The sequence below is a fragment of the Oncorhynchus clarkii genome, chromosome 11, assembly GCF_045791955.1.
Source record: "Oncorhynchus clarkii lewisi isolate Uvic-CL-2024 chromosome 11, UVic_Ocla_1.0, whole genome shotgun sequence".
In the NCBI taxonomy this organism is placed as follows: Eukaryota; Metazoa; Chordata; class Actinopteri; order Salmoniformes; family Salmonidae; genus Oncorhynchus; species Oncorhynchus clarkii.
Window position 1 is genome coordinate 34,869,079 of NC_092157.1, and position 25,301 is coordinate 34,894,379.

A 25,301-nucleotide genomic window follows, 5' to 3' on the forward strand; every position below is an offset into this window, starting at 1 on the left:
TATAGTGCATATATTTGCTACCTTTTTTATAAGAGTCATTTGAACATTCTGAATTGAATTCACTACATTCATAAAGAGACAGGCAAGTGGAAATAGTGCAGCTTCCAGTAGGCTACTTCCAGCAATTTGCTCTTTCAGTAGATCAAAACCAAGGCTATTATACCGTGTACTGTAATGTAATAAAATGACACCAGGTCAGAAGACCATATATTTACTTAATCAAAGCATGGCTGGGAGACAAATCTCAGTTTAGCTGTGGATCAACACCAACCCCTAGGCTACTGTAGCGGACAAAACGGCACTCCATCCATGGTGAAGGAAGTTTCTGATGAACTTCACCAACGACATGGAGCCGAAACCAGGCTTTGTGGAATCTAGCTCCGACTACAAAAAATGTCAAGTATGAAAACGGCCACCTTGTAACTATATTTGTTCGCTGTAGTCGCAGTGTCTTTCTTTGTTTGCTGAAAGACATACATTTTCAATAAACATGAATTAAATACCACCACTGACGGTTTCTTTGTTGAGATTAAGCAAACAGTCGGTGGTTGTCTTTGAATAATGTTTATTGAAAAAGTATGGGTTTCAGCAAAAAACTAAATACAACTTGTCCAAATTAGTTATAACTGTGTAACACGCCTGAAACAACTGTAACCTAGCTGTTTCACATCACAGAAAAACATTCGTCCTTATTAGCAGGTTATACCACCTGACATAACGCAGACTACACCAACTTCCGGTTGGAGTTTACTTTACGGCGTTACATTTGTCTCCAAGACGAGCGAAATGGAAATTTGATATTTGCTGCTATTTATTACCATACACATGCGATATAGACATAGAAATCACAAAATACAACAACTGTGCATACTTGTAGTCCAGGGTTTTCGAGCGAATCCATGTGTCTGTCCAAAAGTGAGTGCGTATTTTGCAAGTTATTATGGACCATTTGACATCCAACCGTCGGTCTATCGTTGAGATAGAAAATACACTTTTTCAAGGGTCGGTGGTCATGCGTGACTCCCCGATCTCTTCAAAATGTAGAGCCGATTTTTTTGTTTGACACGAAGTAACGTCCAAATTAATATAAATAGTTGTGTGAAAGAGACTTTGGTGGCGCTGAAGTGAAGTGACTCGCTCCTATTTTTCTCAGCCGCTGCTTTGCAGTCTTAAGTTTGAGTCGGACCACAATCTGGAAGCTTGGGAAGGAGGAGCAGTTTGCGCAAAAATCTTTTTCCTAAAGGATGTGTTTCCTCCGCTTTGGTGCACAAATAAAATATGACTGCATGTCATTCAAAAGCGCAGTTCCTTTACCGAGTATCTGCCCCTCACTCCCACGTTATCTCACAGGCAGTTTTTCCCACCAACTGATAATAGCTGCTGGAAGCAGGTACACTCGCGCATATCCAGCAAAGGCACAGCCTATGCGTTGTCTCGAGCTACGGTAAGTATGACTAATCATAGCTGCTGGAGTTTTTAGCATAACAATAGTTCGTTTTATGATGGGGTTGAAACCAAAAGGGGTTGATAGGTGTGTTTGTAGCCTAATTAATCTCGTTGACCAGACACTTCCGCAAATGGACAATTACACTGAACAAAAATGTAAATTAAACATGTAAAGGATTGATCCCATGTTTCATGAGCTGAAATAAAATATACCAGAAATGTTCCATATGCACAAAAAGCTTATTTCTTTCAAATATTGTGCACACATGTGTTTTCATGTTAGTGAGCATTTCTCATTGCCAAGATAATCCATCCTCCTAACAGGTGTGGCATATCAAGAAGTTGATTAAACAGCATGATCATTACACAGATGCACCTTGTGCTGGGGACAATGAAAGGCCACTCTAATATGTGCAGTTTTTGTCACACAACACAATGCCACAGATGTCTCAAGTTTTGAGGGAGCATGTAATTGGCATGCTGACTGCAGGAATGACTCCAGAACTGTTGGTAGATAATTTAATGTTAATTTCTCTACCATAAACTGACTCCAATGTCGTTTTAGAGAATTTGTCAGTACGTCCAACCGGCCTCACAACCCCTTACAAAACAATATTGCAGTTTTGAAACTGCAGTAAAAGTGCAGTAACTGCAGTCGACTGTGGTATTTTGGAAGTAGTAATTGCAGAATAACCGCACTTCCTGCTATAAAAAAATGGTTTTGGATGCAGTATTTGCAGAATAACTGCAGTGTACTGCAGTTAAACTGTAGCTATACTGCAATTTAACTGCAGTTATACTGTAGTGTACTGCAGTTATAGTGCACTCTGACTGCAATCTTTTTTTTCATAAGGGCGTTGTGTATGGCGTAGTGTCGGCGAGCGGTTTGCTGATGCCAACGTTGTGAACAGAGGGCCCTATGATGACGGTGGGGTTATGGTATGGGCAGACATAAGCTACGGACAATGAACACAATTTAATTTTATCGATGGCAATTTGCATGCACAGAGATACCATGCCAAGATCCTGAGGCCCATTGTCTTGTCATTCATCAGCCGCCATCCCCTCATGTTTCAGCATGCTAATGCACAGCCCCATGTCGCAAGGATCTGTACACAATTACTGGAAGCTGAAAATGTCCCAGTTCTTCCATGGCCTGCGTACTCACTAAACATGTCACCCATTGAGCATGTTTGGGATGCGTACGACAGCGTGTTCCAGTTCCCACCAATATCCAGCAACTTCACACAGCCATTGAAGAGGAGTGGGACAACATTCCACAGACCACAATCAACAGTCTGATCAACTCTATGCGAGCGAGATGTGTCACTCTGCATGACGCAAATGGTGGTCACACTGACCAGATACTGACTGGTTTTCTGATCCACGCCACTGTGACCAGCAGATACATATCTATATTTCCAGTCATGAAAAAAATCCATAGTTTAGGGCCTAATTCATTTATCAGTAAAATCTTAGAAATTAATGCATGTTGCGTTTACATTTTTGTTCAGTATAGCTTGGGGACAAGGTTCATTGCACCATCAGTGCCATTGAGGCCATCTCCATTTTGTAGTAGTCAATATTCTTCTTCTATGAGTTGGTTAACAAACTGAAAGGGTGCGTACTGCCACCTGTAGTGTGTTGTTTGAACAGGTATAAAGTAGGGCTGGGTGATATATCAAGTTGTACAGATGGCTTCTTTATGTTTCTACGTGGCTAGATGAGGTATGCCTACAGCTCCATCTACTAGGCGCGTCGGGGACAACAATTGTTGACAACTGCAGCATTGTAGCTTTTATTTTTTATTTTCACCTTTATTTAACCAGGTAGGCCAGTTGAGAACAAGTTCTCATTTACAACTGTGACCTGGCCAAGATAAAGCAAAGCAGTGCGACAAAAGCAACAACACAGAGTTACACATGGAATAAACAAACGTACAGTCAATAACACAATAGAAAAAAATATAAATCTATATACAGTGTGTGTAAATGTAGTAAGATTAGGGAGGTAAGGCAATAAATAGGCCATAGTGGCGAAATAATTACAATTTAGCATTAACACTGGAGTGATAGATATACAGATGAAGTAGATGTGCAAGTAGAGATACTGGGGTGCAAAAGAGCAAAAATACATAACAATATGGGGATGAGGTAGTTGGGTGGGCTATTTACAGATGGGCTGTGTACAGGGGCAGTGATCGGTAAGCTGCTCTGACAGCTGATGCTTAAAGTTAGTGAGGGAGATATAAGTCTCCAGCTTCAGTGATTTTTGCATTTCGTTCCAGCAATTGGCAGCAGAGAACTGGAAGGAAAGGCGGCCAAAGTAGGAGTTGGCTTTGGGGATGACCAGTAAAATATACCTGCTAAGCATGTGCTTAGGTGGATGTGGATGTTGCTATAATGACCAGTGAGATGAGATAAGGTGGGGCTTTACCTAGCAAAGACTTATAGATGACCTGGAGCCAGTGGGTTTGGTGACGAATATGAAGTAAGGGCCAGCCAACAGGAGCATACAGGTCGCAGTGGTGTGTAGTATATGGGGCTTTGGAGACAAAACGATGGCACTGTGATAGACTACATCCAGTTTGCTGAGTAGGGTGTTGGAGGTTATTTTGTAAATGACATCGCCGTAGTCAAGGATCGGTAGGATAGTCAATTTTACGAGGGTATATTTAGCAGCATGAGTGAAGGAGACTTTGTTGCGAAATAGGAAGCAGATTCTAGATTACATTTGGATTGGACATGCTTAATGTGAGTCTGGAAAGAGAGTTTACAGTCTAGGCAGACACCTAGGTATTTGTAGTTGTCCACATATTCTAAGTCAGAACCGTCCGGAGTAGTGATGCTAGTCGGGCGGGCAGGTGCGGGCAGCGATGGGTTGAAAATCATGCATTTAGTTTTACTTGCATTTAAGAGTAGTTGGAGGCCACAGAAGGAGTGTTGTATGTCATTGAAGCTCGTTTGGAGGTTTGTTAGCACAGTGTCCAAAGAAGGGCCAGAAGTATACAGAATGGTGTCGTCTGCGTAGAGGTGGATCAGAGAATCACAAGCAGCAAGAGCACCATCATTGATGTATACGGAGAAGAGTCGGCCCGAGAATTGAACCCTGTGGCACCCCATAGAGAGTGCCAGAGGTCCGGACAACAGGATTTGACACACTGAACTCTATCAGAGAAGTAGTTGGTGAACCATACAAGTCAGTCATTTGAGAAACCAAGGCTGTTGAGTCTACCGATAAGAATGCGGTGATTGACAGAGTCGAAAGCCTTGGCCAAGTCGATGAAGACGGCTTGTTGAAATTCTCGATTATCGTGGATTTATCAGTGGTGACAGTGTTTCTTAGCCTCAGTTCAGTGGGCAGCTGGGAAGAGGGGCTCTTATTCTCCATGGACTTTACAGTGTCCCAAAACGTTTTGGAATTTGTGCTACAGGATGCAGATTTCTGTTTGAAAAAGTTAGCCTTTGCTTTCCTAACTGACTGTGTATATTGGTTCCTAACTTCCCTGAAAAGTATTTGATGCTAATGCAGTACGCGACAGGATGTTTTTGTGCTGGTCAAGGGCAGTCAAGTCTGGAGTGAACCAAAGGCTACATTTTTTGAATGGGGCACACTTATTTAAGATTTTGAGGAAAGCACTTTTAAAGGATAACCAGGCATCCTCTACTGACGGGATGTGATCAATATCCTTCCAGGATACCTGGGCCAGGACGATTAGAAAGGCCTGCTCGCCTGCTCGCTGAAGTGTTTTGAAGTGCCCTCAATCTCATTTGTGTGAACTTGATGCCAGTAAGAGTTACTATTAAACTATAATATTTTTTTTCTACAGTATTTTATTGTAATTACAAGGGATTAGAGCAACCAGCGTGGTTGTAGGCATTTGCATATTACAGCATATTACTGAATACTTGGTGTTTTATATCTACACTATATATACATAGGTATGTGGACTAGAGGTCGACCGATTATGATTTTTCAATACCGATACCGATTATTGAAGGACCAAAAAATGGCCGATACCGATTAATCGTCCAATTTTTTTTAGTTATTTGTAATAATGGCAATTAAAACATTACTGAATGAACACTTATTTTAACTTAATATAATACATCAATAAAATCAATTTAGCCTCAAATAAATAATGCAACATGTTCAATTTGGTTTAAATAATGCAAAAACAAAGTGTTTGAGAAGAAAGTAAAAGTGCAATATGTGCCATGTAAGAAAGCTAACGTTTAAGTTCCTTGTTCAGAACATGAGAACATATGAAAGCTGGTGGTTCCTTTTAACATGACTCTTCAATATTCCCAGGTAAGAAGTTTTAGGTTGTAGTTATTATAGGAATTATAGAACCATTTCTCTCTTTACCATTTGTATGTCATTAACCTTTGACTATTGGATGTTCTTATAGGCACTTTAGTATTGCCAGTGTAACAGTATAGCTTCCATCCCTCTCCTCGCCGCTCCTGGGCTCGAACCAGGAACACATCGACAACAGTCACCCTCGAAGCAGCGTTACCCATCACTCCACAAAAGCCGCATCCCTTGCAGAGCAAGGGGAATAACCACTCCAAGTCTCAGAGCGAGTGACGTTTGAAACGCTATTAGCGCGCACCCCGCTAACTAGCTAGCCATTTCACATTGGTTACACCAGCCTAATCTTGAGAGTTGATAGGCTTGAAGTCATAAACAGCGCAATGCTTGAAGCATTGCGAAGAGCTGCTGTGTCACGATTTTCTGTATGTGAAGGAGAGTCGGACCAAAATGCAGCGTGTCGATTGCGATCCATGTTTTAATAAACAAACGTAAAACACGAATCAATACAAACACTACAAAATAAAGAACGTAATGAAAACCTAAACAGCCTATCTGGTGAAAACACATAGACAGGAACAATCACCCACAAACACACAGTGAAAACCAGGCTACCTAAATATGGTTCCCAATCAGAGACAATGACGAACACCTGCCTCTGATTGAGAACCATATCAGGCCGAACATAGAACTAGACAAACTAGACATGTAACATAGAATGCCCACACAGATCACACCCTGACCAACCACAACATAGAAATATACAAAGTAAACTATGGTCAGGGTGTGACATGCTGGCAAAACGCACAAAAGTGTTGTTTGAATGAACGCCTGCTGCTGCCTACCACCGCTCAGTCAGACTGCTCTATCAAATATCAAATCATAGACTTAATTATAACATAATAACACACAGAAATACGAGCCTTTGGTCATTAATATGGTTGAATACGGAAACTATCATTTCGAAAACAAAACATTTATTATTTCAGTGAAATACGGAACTGTTCGGTATTTTTTCTAACGGGTGGCATCCATAAGTCTAAATATTCCTGTTACATTGCACAACCTTCAATGTTAAGTCATAATTATGTAAAATTCTGGCTAATTAGTTCGCAATGAGCCAGGCTGCCCAAACTGTTGCATATACAGTGCCTTGCGAAAGTATTCGGCCCCCTTGAACTTTGCGACCTTTTGCCACATTTCAGTCTTCAAACATAAAGATATATTTTTTTTGTGAAGAATCAACAACAAGTGGGACACAATCATGAAGTGGAACGACATTTATTGGATATTTCAAACTTTTTTAACAAATCAAAAACTGAAAAATTGGGCGTGCAAAATTATTCAGCCCCTTTACTTTCAGTGCAGCAAACTCTCTCCAGAAGTTCAGTGAGGATCTCTGAATGATCCAATGTTGACCTAAATGACTAATGATGATAAATACAATCCACCTGTGTGTAATCAAGTCTCCGTATAAATGCACCTGCACTGTGATAGTCTCAGAGGTCCGTCAAAAGCGCAGAGAGCATCATGAAGAACAAGGAACACACCAGGCAGGTCCGAGATACTGTTGTGAAGAAGTTTAAAGCCGGATTTGGATACAAAAAGATTTCCCAAGCTTTAAACATCCCAAGGAGCACTGTGCAAGCGATAATATTGAAATGGAAGGACTATCAGACCACTGCAAATCTACCAAGACCTGGCCGCCCCTCTAAACTTTCAGCTCATACAAGGAGAAGACTGATCAGAGATGCAGCCAAGAGGCCCATGATCACTCTGGATGAACTGCAGAGATCTACAGCTGAGGTGGGAGACTCTGTCCATAGGACAACAATCAGTAGTATATTGCACAAATCTGGCGTTTATGGAAGAGTGGCAAGAAGAAAGCCATTTCTTAAAGATATCCATAAAAAGTGTTGTTTAAAGTTTGCCACAAGCCACCTGGGAGACACACCAAACATGTGGAAGAAGGTGCTCTGGTCAGATGAAACCAAAATTGAACTTTTTGGCAACAATGCAAAACGTTATGTTTGGCGTAAAAGCAACACAGCTGAACACACCATCCCCACTGTCAAATATGGTGGTGGCAGCATCATGGTTTGGGCCTGCTTTTCTTCAGCAGGGACAGGGAAGATGGTTAAAATTGATGGGAAGATTGATGGAGCCAAATACAGGACCATTCTGGAAGAAAACCTGATGGAGTCTGCAAAAGACCTGAGACTGGGACGTAGATTTGTCTTCCTACAAGACAATGATCCAAAACATAAAGCAAAATCTACAATGGAATGGTTCAAAAATAAACATATCCAGGTGTTAGAATGGCCAAGTCAAAGTCCAGACCTGAATCCAATCGAGAATCTGTGGAAAGAACTGTAAACTGCTGTTCACAAATGCTCTCCATCCAACCTCACTGAGCTCGAGCTGTTTTGCAAGGAGGAATGGGAAAAAATTTCAGTCTCTCGATGTGCAAAACTGATACATACCCCAAGCGACTTACAGCTGTAATCGCAGCAAAAGGTGGCGCTACAAAGTATTAACTTAAGGGGGCTGAATAATTTTGCACGCCCAATTTTTCAGTTTTTGATTTGTTAAAAAAGTTTGAAATATCCAATAAATGTCGTTCCACTTCATGATTGTGTCCCACTTGTTGTTGATTCTTCACAAAAAAATATACAGTTTTATATCTTTATGTTTGAAGCCTGAAATGTGGCAAAAGGTCGCAAAGTTCAAGGGGGCCGAATACTTTCGCAAGGCACTGTACCCTGACTCTGCGTGCAATGAACGCAAGAGAAGTGACACAATTTCACCTGGCTAATATTGCCTGCTAACCTGGATTTCTTTTAGCTAAATATGCAGGTTTAAAAATATATACTTCTGTGTATTGATTTTAAGAAAGGCATAGGTGTTTATGATTGGGTACAGTCCTGCAACGATTGTGCTTTTTACGCAAATGCGCTTTTGTTAAATCATCCCCCTGCGTTGCATTGATTATATGCAACGCAGGACACGCTAGATAAACTAGTAATGTCATCAACCATGTGTAGTTAACTAGTGATTATGATTGATTGTTTTTTATAAGATAAGTTTAATGTTAGCTAGCAACTTACCTTGGCTTCTTACTGCATTCGCGTAACAGGCAGGCTCCTCGTGGAGTGCAATGAGAGGCAGGTGGTTAGAGCGTTGGACTCGTTAACTGTAAGGTTGCAAGATTGAATCCCGGAGGTAAAAATCTGTAGTTCTGCCCCTGAACAGGCAGGTAACCCACTTCTCCTAGGCCGCCATTGAAAATAAGAATGTGTTCTTAACTGACTTGCCTAGTTAAATAAAGGTGTATAATTTTTCTTTAAACAAATCTGCCAAATCGGTGTCCAAAAATACCGATTTCCGATTGTTATGAAAACTTGAAATCAGCCCTAATTAATCGGCCATTCCGATTAATCGGTCGACCTCTAATGTGGAAACCCCTTCAAATTAGTGGATTTGGCTATTTCAGCCAAACCAGCTGCTGACAGGTGTATAAAACAGAGCACACGGCAATGCAATCTCGATAGAAAAACATCGGCAGTAGAATGGGCCATACTGAAGGAAATCTTAACGCGACAGCATACAATGACATTCTAGACAATTCTGTTATTCGTAATTAGTGGCAACAGTTTGGGGAAGGCCCTTTCCCGTTTCAGCATGGCAATCTCCCCTTGCACAACGTGAGGTCCATACAGAAATGGTTTGTCGAGATCGGTGTGGACGAACTTGACTGGCCTGCACAGAGCCAATACCTCAACTCCATCGAACACCTTTGGGATGAATTGGAACTCTGACAGCGAGCCAGGACTAATTGTCCAACATCAGTGCACAACCACACTAATGTTCTTGTGGCTGAATGGAAGCAAGTCCCCGCAGCAATGTTCCAACATGTAGTGGAAAGCCTTCGTAGGAGAGTGGAGGCTGTAATAGCAGCAATGGGGGGACCAACTCCATACTAATGCCCATGATTTTGGAATGAGATGCTCGACAAGCAGGTGTCTAAATACTTTTGGTCATATAGTGTATATAAACAACGGCTTCGAAACAGATCAAATGAACATGGGTAAATATCCATCCATAAAAACCCTTACAGAAAAACATATGAATTTCAAATGCTCTCATGTGATCTTATTTGAAGTTAATGTGATACATCTAAAACATCTAAAAGCAACATGAGAAAGCTACACATGACAGGCGCAAGCGCATACCGATGGGAAACATAGGGAGATAGTATCTCTGTTTTGTACTGTCAAAACTGATAATATGTACCAGCCAGACAACATAGTTTAAATTAAGTCTTTAAAAATCGATAGATCATTATATCCACAAGTAACCAGGAGAGAGTGAGCGGTCGGTTATACACAACAGCAAACCAATCTGTGAGTAAAGCAATGCTGAGACTAGAACCCAACACTCCATGGCTTCCCTAAGAGGAAAAGACAAAGAAAACTTCCAGATGTAAATGAGAGCAACAAACAGCCAAATGACATCCAGGAATACATAGCTAAAATTCTCTCAATGCTCACCACAACAAACAAAATGTTACAATCTCCCGCAACCGGGAGACCCTTGGGGCGGCGCACAATTGGCCAGGTTAGGGGAGGGTTTGGCCAGCAGGGATGTTTTTGTCTCATCGCTCACTAGTGACTCCTGTAGCGGGCTGGTCGCAGTGCACGCTGATACGGTCGCCAGGTGTACGGTGTTTCCTCCGACACATTATTGCTGTTGACTTCCGTGTTAAGAGGGCATTGTTTCAAGAAGCAGTGTGGCTTGGCAGTGTGGCTTGGCTGGGTTGTATTTTGGAGGACGCACGGCTCACGACCTTCTCCTCTCCCGAATCCGTACGGGAGTTGCAGTGATGGGACAAGACTGTAACTATCAATAGGATACCACAAAATTGGGGAGACAAGGGGGTATAATATACAATAATTTTGCACGCCCAATTTTTCAGTTTTTGATTTGTTAAAAAAGTTAGAAATATCCAATAAATGTCGTTCCACTTCATGATTGTGTCTCACTTGTTGTTGATTCTTCACAAAAAAATACAGTTTTATATCTTTATGTTTGAAGCCTGAAATGTGGCAAAAGGTCGCAAAGTTCAAGGGGGCCGAATACTTTCGCAAGGCACTGTATATATATTTTTTTATAAATACAAATATAAAAAAAACAGTAGATTTGCCCAAAAGGAAAGTAGAGTCTATCATGTCAGATAGCCATATACAGGGCAGGTGCGTGGGTGAACAAGACAACAGAATTGTCCTTCTGGAAACAGGTGCAAACTTAACAAGATGAACTGGATCAGCTAGAAAATAGGGAGAGACAAGATAATATGAGAATGTTGTCCTGACCGGAGGACGAGGAAAAAGGGGACCTTTCCAGCCACGTGATCAAGCTGATATCGGAGGAGCTTGGAATAGATGTGTCGCCAGAGGATCTGGAGCGATGCCCTTGCATGGTAATCTTTAAACTGTGGAACTCTCAGAGCAAAGTCAACATTCTGAAGGTGATCAAGGGCCAGTGCCAGGACCAGTCATTCGATTTGTTCAGGACCTGTCTGCCAGACTGAGGAAAAAACACCAGCAATTAATTCCGATCAGACAGTCACTGGAGGTATAAGGAATCAAGTCTCAACTCCGATTCCCGGCAGTATTGTGGGTATGGAAGGGAACACAGAGAATGGAGTTCACAAGCGCTGATGAATCCCTAAGCAAGCTGCAGCAGACATTTCCAGTTGAAACAGAGCCCAGTGCCCTGAGGAGAGGCAGATGTGGAAAAAACTGATAAGCACACTAGGCTACATATAGTGATGCTCAAGTTCGGCTTATCATAAATTTAGACAATACTCATTCCCCCACAATACAATGTAGACTCTATTGTCCCTAAGTAACTGTTCTTCTCTATGAAGTAAAGATTGAATTAGCCGATGCCAATGAGATACATGGACACTGAAAAAACAATATAAAAGAGGAATTATATACTGAACAAAAATATGCACTGCAGAGCTCCCCCTGTCCTCTGCCGTGCCTTGATTGTTTTACTGTTCATGATTACTGGAAATGTGCATGTACACCCTGGCCCATCTACAGTTGCTAGCCCCAATTCTAACGTGTACTCTGATATCTGTTTCACTGATTTCTGCTCTCGTAAAAGCCTGGGTTTTCTGCACATTAACACTAGAAAACGTATTACCTAAAATGGATCAAACAGCTCCAATACAGATGTGTTGGTCATTACTAAGACGTGGTTAAGAAAGAGTGTTCTGAAAACTGATGTTAACCTTTATTGTTATAACCCTTTTCAGCAAGACAGATCTTCCAAAGGTGAGGGAGTGGCAATCTTTACCAAAACAATTTGATTTGCTGGTTTTAAGCATTAAACTTTCAAATAGCTCTTCGTTGACTGTTGCTGGGTCTTATTGTCCTCCATCAACACCGGCCTGTATCCTACCTGCCCTAAACTCTCTCATGGCCCCTTACACTAAGTCTGAATTTGCCATGCTAGGTGACCTAAACTGGGACATGCTTAAACCACCTGACCAAGTCCTAAAGCAATGGGACTCCCTAAATCTTTCTCAAATTATTACCAATTCCACAAGGTATGACTCCCAAACACACAGAAAAGGCTACTCTCCTCGATATTATCCTCACAAATAATCAGTTGTGGCTGATTTGCGTGATGTATTGTTATCTCTACCTTCTTGCCCTTTGTGCTGTTGTCTGTGCCCAACAATGTTTGTGCCCTGTTTTGTGCTGCTGCCATGTTGTGCTGCTGTCATGTTGTGTTGCTACCAAGTTGTTGTCATGTTGTGTTGCTACCATGCTGTGTTGTCATGTGTTGCTACCATGCTATGTTGTTGTCTCTCTTTATGTAGAGTTGAGTTGTCTATCTTGTCGTGATGTGTGTTTTGTCCTATATTTATTTATTTTGATTTTTAATCCCAGCTTTTTGCCTTTTGGTAGGCCGTCATTGACTTGCCTAGTTAAAGAAAGGTTACATGAAAAAAATGGTTGGTCCCATGTTTAATGAGCTGAAATAAAAGATCCCAGAAATGTTCCATACACACAAAAAGCTTATTTCTATATTCTTTGGGGCGCAAATTTGTTTACATCATCTTTCCTTTGCCAAGATAATCCATCCACCTGACAGGTGTGGCATATCAAGAAGATGATTGAACAGCATGACCATTACACAGGTGCACCTTGTGCTGGTGATCATTAAAGGCCACTCTAAAATGTGAAGTTTTGTCACACAACACCATGCCACAGATAACTCAAGTTTTCAGGGAGTGTGCAATTTGCATCCTGACTGCAGGAATGCCCACCAGAGATGTTGCCAGGCAATGGAATGTTGTTTTATAGAATCTGGCAGTACATCCATCCGGCCTCACAACCGGTAACCACGCTAGCCCAGGACCTCCATATCCAGCTTCTTCACCTTCCAGATTGTCTGAGAACAGCCAACTGGACAGCTGATGAAACTGAGGAGTACTTATGTCTGTAATAAAGCCCTTTTGTGGGGAAAAACTGATTCTGATTGGCTGGGCCTGGTTCTCCAGTCGGTGGGCCTGGCTTCCAAATGGGTGGGCCTACGCCCTCCCAGGTCCACATATCGCTGCGCCCCTGCCCAGTTGTGAAATCCATATATTAGGGCTTAATGAATTGATTTAAATTGACTGATTTCCTCATGTGAATTGTAACTCAGTCAAATCCTTGAAATTGTTGCATGTTGTGTTTAAATTTTCGTTCAGTATAAAACACAGGACAAACTTAATTTTGACTGTACTAGGCCTTTAATTGACCAATAAGAACGAGTTCCAAACCTCTGTCAATAAGAGCACATTTTCTGTTTTGCCCTCCCCACTCAGACAACTTCCAGACATTCCGAGCAAAATTCTTTGCATGAGAAATTGCTTTTTGGTAAGAAGCTAAATTCAACAAGAAAAGACAAGCAAACTTAACATGTGTAAATACTTGTATGGACATATCATGATTCAACAACTGAGACATAAACTGAACAAGTTCCACAGACATGTGACCAACAGAAATTGAATATTGGAACAATGGAACAAGGGGGGGGGGGTCAAACTCAATAGTAACATTCAGTATCTGGTGTATCCATCAGCTGCATTAAGTACTGCAGTGCATATCCTCATGGACTGCACCAGATTTGGCCGTTTTTGCTGTGAGATGTTAAACCACTCTTCCTCCAAGGCACCTGCAAGTTCCCAGACACCCTCCGATCCAACAGGTCTTAGACGTGCTCAATGGGATTGAGATCCGGGCTCTTCGCTGGCCATGGCAAAACACTGACATTCCTGTCTTGCAGGAAATCACACACAGAACGAGCAGTTTGGCTGGTGGCATTGTCATGCTGGAGGGTCATGTCAGGATGAGCCTGCAGGAAGGGTACCACATAAAGGAGGAGGATGTCTTCCCTGTAATGCACAGCATTGAGATTGCCTGCAATGACAAGACCATGACGGATGCTCCACCTTCAAATCGATCCCGCTCCAGAGTACAGGCCTCGGTGTAACACTCATTCCTTCGACGATGAACGCGAATCCGACCATCAAGAGCACTTTTTGCCAGTCCCGTCAGGTCCAGACTTCACCGACAACAACGTTACGAATGGGTTTCTGCTCATAGGAGACATTGTTGTCGGTGATGTCTGGTGAGGACCTGCCTTACAACAGGCCTACAAGCCCTCAGTCCAGCCTCTCTCTTGATTCAATACTATAACTCTTGACACTTCAAAACCTGACTCTTACCTCACACACAAGACGCTAACGTCAACATCTACAAGGCAGTTGGCATGTTCGGTTGGCACATTTACTGTACATGTATTGCGTCAGAGCAGCAACCCGGTTTAAAATCCAACAGGAAAAAATCTGAGTACATCGCTTGCATATCCCATTGTATGTCTGTCTTAGCTTTTCCCCTCATGTCTATGCTCACTGTGTCCTCCTGACCCCTGACCTATGCTCTGCTTTGGGGACTCTTTGCCGAGCGAGTGAGGATGGCTGCAGATACAGAAGTGCACTCACTTTCACAGCCCAGATAAAAAGCCCTTCCTTTCTCTATCCTGGCAGCAGATGCCTTTCTAAACACACACACACACACAAGCATGTCAACGAGTATCTTTAAGAACAAGACATGCGCACATAGACACACAGACACACTCGCATGTGCACAGACATTGTTATAGAATGAGTAGAATATTCACAGCTTTGACACCAACCCCAAGCCAAACCATCTCAGCACTCTCTATTTGCAGATCTGAGATTATGCTGTGGTTATTATGAATAAACATATTTTCAGACTTGTAAAGTTACCGGCAGATGATCTCCAGCTTGTGGACCAGGCTATTGTGAAATGATGTTACTGTACTGTTTCGAGTACTCAACATAAACCAGAGGGGTGTCCTACGAAGCAGGTTTGAGGAGATAGCGAGGTAACTTTGGTCAGTTGAGTTGAACTCGGGATAACCGGTCATACGAAAGTGTCTCACCCTTTAGCCAGGTACATTTCTATGGCAACGAATCCTTCAGAACTAACCTGCTCCGTGGCAAGCTAACTCACGGCTAACTCCACTTACCCTGAATGAAATTACTGAGCCGCAAGTTGAGGACCAGATTCCCTCCCTCTTGCAAAGATTGATTAAATAATGTGTTAATCAAAATTGTTTTTTTTGTGTACATTTTTTAAATGTTAACCCAGCTAGCAATGAGGAATCGGCCCAGAAGCGCTCCTCTTCCGGGGGGCCAGAACTGATTGAATCAGCCCGGAATCGGGTGTCGGATTCGGCCCGGAATCAAAATGAATGACTGCCCAGAATCGGCCCAAGTACATCGGGCCGTTTCCTTCTACCTGGAATTCAGCTTTGCCAGCATCTTACCAGAATCCCCCCAGAAAGCGGCCCGATGCAAATTTAAATAAATGTATACAAAATTACCTGATTTAGTCATTTTAAATATTACTATTTTATACATACAAATTGTACCCATCCACAAAAATAAACGTTTTGTGTCAGAGGAAACGCCTGCACTTGCATGCACTTGGCCCGCCACAGGAGTTGCTACAGTGCAATGGGACATCCCGGGCCGGCCAAACCCTCCCCTAAATCGGACGACGCTGGGCCAATTGTGCATCACCTCATGGGTCTCTCGGTCACGGCTGGCACGGGTCTTGAACCAGCATCTGTAGCAGCACAGTTTGCACTGCGACGCAGTGTCTTACCCGGAACCCAGACCGGCAGCGCGCGTGTGCCATTGTGCGACATCGTGCATAAATGTATTTTGTCCCACTACACCAAAAGTGATCATGACACGCAGGTTAAATTATCAAAACAAACTCTGAACCAATTACATTGATTTCGGGACAAGTCGCTAGGCATTAAACATGCATGGCAATTTAGCTAGTTAGCTTGCACTTACTAGCTAATTTGTCCTATTTATCTAGCTTGCTCTTGCTAGATAATTTGTCCTGGAATATAAGCGTTGAGTTGTTATTTTACCTGAAATGCACTAGGTCTTCTACTCCGACAATTAATCCACACATAAAACGGCCAACCGAATCGTTTCTAGTCATCTCTCCTCCTTCCAGGCTTTTTCATCTTTGAACTTATATGGTGATTGGCATCTACACTTTCATACTATTACCACGACAACCGGCAAAACATTTCATCTTTCAATCACCCACGTGGGTATAACCGTTGAGGAGATGGCATGTGGGTACCTGCTTCTATAAACCGATGGGAGAGGCAGGACTTGCAGCGCGATCTGCGTCAGAAATAGGAATGACTTCTATTTTAGCCCTTCGCATCACAGACGCTCGTTGGCGCAAGCGAGCAGTGTGGGTGCTCGCGCATGCGACGTGTCCAGTCTGGTCAGCATGTTAGACCGCTGTGCCACTCAGGAGGCTCCAGCCACAAAGTTTTTAATGCTTATCAATTGCATTGCACAAAGTATGAAAATACTAAAAATACTACGCAGAATTTAATTTAAATGTTAATTGTATTTTTTGATCACAGAAACAATGAGAAAATATGGAAAAATAAATAATGAAATGTTAATTATATAAAGGAGCCCATGTAATCATCTGCCAGAGAGTAGCCCCAATCAGCCTGAGCCCATAGTAATACATTTGGGCCAGATAACTTTCACCAGAATCGTCCCAATCCACAAGAAATACATTTGGCCCAGATAACTCACACCGGAATCGGCCTGAGCTCAATCCCCCGCATCCCAGCCATAGGTAATACTGCCAAAGGTGGCCTAGACTCGAGCCACATGACGTCAGCCGAGTGCCCCAACTCTCCGCCGGAATCGGCCGAGATCCACTGTGCTAGCTGGGAATATTTCACATTACACATTTAGTAATGACATAATGCATTTTAAACTTCACTCAATATAACACTTTTGTATGACTTAATAATCAAAATAATATTGATAGGAGTGGGAAAAAAGTCCTTGTGCATTGATAAGCACACCAAAGACGGTTTAACGATAAGCAGTTCAAGTTCAAGTTCAACTTTATGAATATAATTATCCTATTTACACTTTGTAGTCAATTTTGGCACTAGAATATCTGTTACTGACTCATATCGATGACACATAGGCCATTTTCAAAGGGATTTGTTGCTTTTTAAAGTAGTCGCTCTTTAAAGCTAGCTTTAAGCTTTAATTGAAACAACAACAAAGCCGTCACCCAGCCTGTGTTTTGGTAAAAAGCTGAGGGATGGGCCTTAAGAAATGTAACCACTCTCAAATTCATAGACATACACTACCGTTCAAAAGTTTGGGGTCACTTAGAAATGTCCTTGGATGAAAGGACATGGATGCAAGGACTGACCATCCATGATTATAGTTTAACCATGCTGTCTATACAGTGTTTGTTTACATTGATAGTGTTTACAGACAGTGGAGTAAAACAAGTTTTTATTTTGGGTTCTGATGGGGTTTAACTAAGCTCATGAGGCATTTATAAGACATTATTCTTCAAGAGTCAATGGGTATATATCAATAATTTATAAATCCAAAAGTGGATGATGTAGAACTAAGAATTCCAGAGGCCATCTCATCAGAATTGTATATAAACTTGATCTTGTATAAAATGTAATCATCGTTGTGGCATCATACAGTAGATTCAAGATCACAAATGCATCAATTGTCTCATTAATATAGTATAAGTGACTATTCTGTATACAGTAGGTTTCTGTTATTCTTTCTTTGTCCCTCGTATACCTCTTCCTCCACCTCCTTATCTAGACCCACTCTGGCCTTAGAAAGAGGGAGCGCAGCACTATGTGGCCAGGATCCCTATGGAGTCTCCAACTTGTTGAGTGTGGATTTATCAGCCCAGACCAAATATGAACAGAGCAGTACTGAGAGGTCCTTGATGGAAACCTGCTCCAGATTGCTCAGGACCTCAGAATGGGGCGAAGGTTCACCTTCCAACAGGACAACGACCCTAAGCACATAGCCAAGACAATGCAGGAGTGGCTTCGGGACAAGTCTCTGAATGTCCTTGAGTGGCCCAGCCAGAGCCCGGACTTGAACCCGATCTAACATCTCTGGAGAGACCTTAAAATAGCTGTGCAGCAACGCTCCCCATCCCACCTGGCAGAGCTTGAGAGGATCTGCAAGGAAGAATGGGAGAAACTCCCCAAATACAGGTGTGCCAAGCTTGTAGCGTCACACCCAAGACGACTCGACACTGCCAAAGGTGCTTCAACAAAGTACTGAGTAAAGGGTCTGAATACTTACGTAAATGTGATATTTCCAACAACAAAAAAATTATAAATTAGCAAACATTTCTAAAAATCTGTTTTTGCTTTGTCATTATGGGGTATTGTGTGTAGATTGATTGGGGGGGGGCGAAAAAGTCAAGGGGTCTGAATTCTTTCCGATTGCACAACCTACTAAAATAAAGGAAACACCAACATAAAGCATCTTAATAGGGCCTTGGGCCACCACAAGCCAGAACAGATTCAATGCACCGTGAGAGTGCCTCAAACTCTATTGGAGGGATTCCATCATTTGGTGTTTTGTTGATGGCGTTGGAAAACGCAGTCCATAAGAGTCTCAGACTCCAGACTTGAACCCCATTGAAAACATGCGGTTTGAATTGAAGAGGGCAGTCCATAAGAGTCTCAGACTCCAGACTTGAACCCCAATGAAAACATGTGGTTTGAATTGAAGAGGGCAGTCCATAAGAGTCTCAGACCTCAGACTTGAACCCCATTGAAAACATGTGGTTTGTGGTTTGAATTGAAGAGGGCAGTTCATAAGAGTCTCAGACCTCAGACTTGAACCCCATTGAAAACATGTGGTTTGTGGTTTGAATTGAAGAGGGCAGTTCATAAGAGTCTCAGACTCCAGACTTGAACCCCATTGAAAACATGTGGTTTGTGGTTTGAATTGAAGAGGGCAGTCCACAAGAGCAGATGAAGGATATCAAGGATCTGGGAAGATTCTGTATGGAAGAATGGTCTAAGATCCCTCTCAACATGTTCTCCAATCTCACAAACGAGTGCTGAAAACAGGGGTGCTAATAATTTTTATGTTTTTCTTTTTTTTTTAACGTTTTTTTTTTTTATGACTTGTTAAACAAACTCCCTTTCTCGGAGCAATTGTATTAGTATAAAATAACATAATTTCCTATATTTTTTAATACAATATATTTCAGTATTTTTTTTATCATTTATATTATACAGTATTTTCTGCTCATTTAAAAAAAAAATCAAGGATGACACTTATGGACCTGACTGTAGGTGTGCCAGACATACTGTAAGCCAACTATGTGCCCTATGATACACAGTACGTCAAACAAAATAAATCATCACATAGAAAATGTGTGCATGTCCTGAAGCTCACATGCAGGCATCTGATTTAAACAAACGTGGATTCATCCACGTGCCTAACCACTGGATCAGAAATTACATTTGATTGTCACTGCTATTATTCACCTTACTTTAATATCGCTATCACTTGCATAAAATGCTTTGTGGCATTTCAAATAGGCAGTTCGATGCCTTCATCTAGTGTAATACTTACACAATTATGACAAGTAGCAGTAAATAATATAGTAATCAACAAGATAATGATAAAAAGCAAGACCAGAAAGTACCGTCAACATTGCCATCAATTACACATATTGTATGGCAGATACCATAGGCCAAGGTTCTGCAGAAGGAACATGAGACAGGGCCTGTTGGTCTTCACACGAAAGAGAGAAAGATGAGGAAGAGAGAGAAATTAGGGTTTGGGAGTTCGAGTAGTGGGCACATCTCTCTATCCTAAGTCACCTGTGAATTGTAACAATCTATTACCTATCAATAGGGCCAGAAAATGTCCTTGACTGTGAGCTGACTGATCAGGGGGGGACACGGTCTGGTCAAACTCCAGTCCCTACCTATCACTGTGTTTTTACTAAGAACAGCAGTAGCCCAGTCTCACCATCTCTACCAGTGGCAGATAGAGGAAGATCCCTGTGGTAACCCTAAAGATCCACTGCTGGATCTCTGGTTCTGAGGAGACGAAGAGGCCGACGAAGGCCGTCAGAGCACTGAGTAAGTTCATAATCACTGCATTCCTCACAGAGAGACCTGAGCTGAGCAACAAAGCAAAGTCACCTGGGATAGAGAAAGAAGAAGAAGAAGATGCTATTTAAGGTAATTTGGGACCAGCGTTTTCAGTTCTTCGCAACTGGGACACAAATTACTCAAGTCGTGTCTGGTTTGGTTTGACAAAGGGACCCAGAGAAGAACAACAACGCTGCCACCCCATACCAACTACATTTGACCTTTGAGCCGTTGCTCTGTGACTTGTGACCTCTCACCAATTTCATGAGGGATTTCGTGGCAGAGGATGGCTACGGTGGTCGCCATGCCCGTCTCGGCGGATGAGGAGAAGGCCGCCCCCACCACTAGGCCATCAGCAAAGTTATGGAGGCTGTCTCCCACGATAACCATCACAGCCAGGAAAGGAATACCCTGTCCTGGGAACACAAAAAAAGCCTGTTTGTGTGGTGGCTCATCCTCTACGCTTCCTAGTCCAGTAATTACACACAGCACAATGGACAGAACTAAACAGAACAGGATCAAATTAAACAGGGAGAGAACTGTGGGACAATGAGTGAAGATGAATGAAAAAGGAGGATGAGGATATATCTAACTTACTTGTCTGATGTGTAAGGGTTCTTGGTTCAGGCTCCTCTAATGGGATTTCTGTGCATTCTAAGTCCTCCACAGTTCCCTGTGGGGGAGCGACAACTAATAGGGTAATTCCTTTCAATACACATCATTACAATTACACGTAATTACTCCCATCCATACCAAAATCAGCAAATCAGTGACCACAGTTCCACCTGCCTATATTAAAAACAGTCAAGAGGAAGTTCACCAAAATCGTTCAGTTTCTCTATCTCCTCCTACACTATCTGCATAAGGCCTGAATGATTCAGCAGCAGCATCAAGGTCTCCTGCACAATAGTCTGTTTCACATTTACTCCCACCCACACCACTCTTCACTTTCCCTGCAATGCAACACTCTGTAGATGTCTACATCAAAGCTCAAACTGTTCAAAAGTATTGCCAAAATAATTGTGAATCCTGTAGGCCTACCTCTTTTGAATTCCTGTGCTTTTATATTAGCCTCCCACCCCCACACAGTGAGGACAGCACATTGTCAGATCCAGACTGCTACTCCCACTCCAAACCTCCTCCAGTTTGTCTTGTCTGTGACAATGAGGGCTGGTAAATATGACACATTTTGTAACAACAATTGTGTTTAACCAGGTGAGTGTATATATATATTTTTTTTTATAAGCTCTAATGGTAATCATGTGAAGAGGAACACAGATATACCACTGCAGTCTGCCATCTTCAAAGCACAAACCTCAAAAGCTTTTTTTTTAAACACAGTTTTCCTTTCACAATTCCAAACAAATCCAAAAAAGACATTTGCGTGAGGATGCACCTTTAATTGAGTTATCTATTTCTGCTTTCATTTGAGGAAGTGAAATAGGGTTAATACCATATAATTCTGCCCTCCATTGATGCAGTCACTGAACATCATTTATTTTAAGAGCTGCCAATTGCACATTTGGAGTAGAGTATGGGTGCCAGATAGAGACAAACAGACTCAGCTGCATGGTGGAGATGGACTTGCCCCTTTGTGAGTGGCCATTGCAGTTGTGCTCCAGGGGAAGGTCATGGGAATGGCCCAGGCCCCCGTGACCCTGCCGGAGAAAAAGAGACTCAGTCTCCAGTCCCTCTGTGGCAATGAGCCATCAGCCACCTGCACAGTCAGCTCAGCTTGTGTCCCAAATGGTAACCTATTCCCTATATAGTGCACTACGTTTGACCGGGGCCCATTGGGATCTGCTCAAAAGTAGTGCACTAAGTACGGAATAGGGTGCCATTTGCGATGCAACTTTAGTCCGTGTTCAGCCAGAGCCAATGGGAACCCACAGATAAGCACCATCATGACAAACTGTAATGAATGACTTAGATGGATTTCCAAAGCAAACGTTCAGACATAGACATGCTGAAGAGTGAAACAGTTATTGTTATAAGGAGTTATTACCTCTTGTGTTTTTGTTGAGTTACCACAGGATGTGGAATTTGTCTTACCGTGGACTGATAAACATCAAGGCTTTTAGAGATACTTTTGTTACCCTTTCTAGCTTTACGCAAGTCAACAATTCTTAATCTTTGGTCTTCTGAGATCTCTTTTGTTCGAGGCATGGTTCACATCAGGCAATGCTTCTTGTGAATAGCAAACTCAAATTTTGTGAGTGTTTTTTATAGGGCAGGGCAGCTCTAACCATCTCGTCTCATTGATTGGATTATTATTAGCTTTTGGAAAAGTCATTAGCCTAGAGGTTTGCATACTTTTTCCCAACCTACACTGTGAATGTTTAAATGATGTATTCAATATAGACAAGACAAATACATGAATTTATGTGTTATTAGTTTAAGCACGCTGTGTTTGTCTATTGGTGTGACTAAAATGAAGATCAGATCAAATTTTATGACTAATTCATGCCGAAATCCAGATAATTCCAAAGGGTTCACATACTTTTTCTTGTCACTGTAAAACCTACCTGGAAACTTGCGAAATGAGTCAGGCAGATATGACTACAGTACAATTGACTTTCCCAAGTGGATTTACTGTTTACTCATTTTAATCCACTTAATTTTGGTACTGGTTTGGACAGACATTTACGATTATAAATCTATCTGTGGATACCGTAGATTGAAATGGCTTGCATTGAGCAATAGCCCTGATGCCCAAGTATACAGGAGTATTTTTTTCTGAACCTGTGTGACATAGGATGTGGAATCTGACACCACTTGAAGCAGGGATGTCCCTCCTACCATTTAATTCGTTCTTCTGACTGTCCATCAACTCCTGGCTGAAACCTACATCACAGCCACTGACAAAGCACATACCCGATCATTACATCATAGTGCAGCAGGAGAGAGTGGTATCATCACGGTAGCACATTCAGAGATCAATTTCTAGCCATTAATCTAAATAATTCATAGATTTTTAAAGAAAAATACTCTCTGTCATAGACAGACAATATTAATATGAGATGAAAGGCGAGTTCCTAACGAGTTCAGGAAGCTCTGTGGGATGTTCACAGAACATATGCACATTTTCTCTAACACTAAACATACAAATATGTATTTTACTGTTATAAGGAAGGTGAAACCTTATAATTAGCCGTTTTCTAATTTGATTATGCTATATTCGGAAGCATATGTGTCAGGGATCATCAACTGAATTCAGCAGCGGGCCAATTTTTTATGGAGCGGAACATCAGGGGGCCAGAACATCATTTAAAATAATTTGTAGATTGCAAATTGACTGCAACAAGCCCGAACAGATATATTTGACTAAAACCTAATAATAATTTTTAACCTTGTATACGATCACATACAGTGGGGAGAACAAGTATTTGTTACACTGCCGATTTTGCAGGTTTTCCTACTTACAAAGCATGTAGAGGTCTGTAATTTTTTATCATAGGTACACTTCAACTGTGAGAGACGGAATCTAAAAATCTAAAATGTATCTAAAATCCAGAAAATGTATCTAAAATTAAGTAATTAATTTGCATTTTATTGCATGACATAAGTATTTGATCACCTACCAACCAGTAAGTATTCCGGCTCTCACAGACCTGTTCGTTTTTCTTTAAGAAGCCCTTCTGTTCTCCACTCATTACCTGTATTAACTGCACCTGTTTGAACTCGTTAGCTGTATAAAAGACACCTGTCCACACACTCAATCAAACAGACTCCAACCTCTCCACAATGGCCAAGACCAGAGAGCTGTTTAAGGACATCAGGGATAAAATTGTAGACCTGCACAAGGCTGGCATGGGCTACAGGACAATAGGCAAGCAGCTGGGTGAGAAGGCAACAACTGTTTGTACAATTATTAGAAAATGGAATAAGTTCAAGATGACGGTCAATCACCCTCGGTCTGGGGCTCCATGCAAGATCTCACCTCGTGGGGCATCAATGATCATGAGGAAGGTGAGGGATCTGCCCACAACTACACGGCCGGACCTGGTCAATGACCTGAAGAGAGCTGGGACCACAGTCTCAAAGACAACCATTAGTAACACACTACGCCGTCATGGATTAAAATCCTGCAGCGCACGCAAGGTCCCCCTGCTCAAGCCAGCGCATGTCCAGGCCCGTCTGAAGTTTGCCAATGACCATCTGGATGATCCAGAGGAGGAATGGGAGAAGGTCATGTGGTCTGATGGCTTTTTGGTCTAAACTCCACTCGCCGTGTTTGGAGGAAGAAGAAGGATGAGTACAACCCCAAGAACACCATCCCAACCGTGAAGCATGGAGGTGGAAACATCAATCTTTGGTGATGCTTTTCTGCAAAGGGGACAGGACGACTGCACCGTATTGAGGGGAGGATGGATGGGGCCATGTATCGCGAGATGTTGGCCAACAACCTCCTTCCCTCAGTAAGAGCATTGAAGATGGGTTGTGGCTGGGTCTTCCAGCATGACAACGACCCGAAACACACAGCCAGGGCAACTAAGGAGTGGCTCCGTAAGAAGCATCTCAAGGTCCTGGAGTTGCTTAGCCAGTCTCCAGACCTGAACCCAATAGAAAATCTTTGGAGGGAGCTGAATGTCCGTATTGCCCAGCGACAGCCCCGAAACCTGAAGGATCTGGAGAAGGTCTGTATGGAGGAGTGGGCCAAAATCCCTGCTGCAGTGTGTGCAAACCTGTGTGCAAACCTGGTCAAGAACTACAGGATGTCTGTAATTGCAAACAAAGGTTTCTGTACCAAATATTAAGTTTTGCTTTTATGATGTATCAAATACTTATGTCATGCAATAAAATGCAAATTAATTACTTAAAAATCATACAATGCGATTTTCTGGATTTTTGTTTTAGATTCCGTCTCTCAGTTGAAGTGTACTTATGATAAAAATTACAGAGCTCTACATGCTTTGTAAGTAGGAAAATCAGCAGTG

General features: G+C 42.1%; 2 protein-coding genes across 5 annotated transcripts in view; both read right to left on the reverse strand.

Annotated features, from left to right (window-relative positions):
- LOC139420461 (voltage-dependent L-type calcium channel subunit beta-2-like) overlaps positions 1–1,080 on the reverse strand; it is a 129,768-nt gene extending 128,688 nt beyond the window's left edge. For all 4 annotated transcript variants that reach the window (XM_071170632.1, XM_071170631.1, XM_071170630.1 and 1 more), the window contains exon 1: positions 872–1,080. In XM_071170632.1, coding sequence (XP_071026733.1) covers positions 872–949 — 78 coding nt within the window. In that variant the 5' untranslated portion in view covers positions 950–1,080. The remainder of the gene's footprint in view (positions 1–871) is intronic.
- Positions 1,081–19,924: 18,844 nt separating this feature from the next.
- LOC139420566 (zinc transporter ZIP12-like) overlaps positions 19,925–25,301 on the reverse strand; it is a 29,434-nt gene continuing 24,057 nt past the window's right edge. Inside the window, exons 7-11 of the mRNA XM_071170752.1 lie at positions 21,885–22,022; positions 20,962–21,037; positions 20,622–20,780; positions 20,240–20,415; positions 19,925–20,029 (exon numbers count right to left, since the gene is read on the reverse strand). Coding sequence (XP_071026853.1) covers positions 19,925–20,029; positions 20,240–20,415; positions 20,622–20,780; positions 20,962–21,037; positions 21,885–22,022 — 654 coding nt within the window. The remainder of the gene's footprint in view (positions 20,030–20,239; positions 20,416–20,621; positions 20,781–20,961; positions 21,038–21,884; positions 22,023–25,301) is intronic.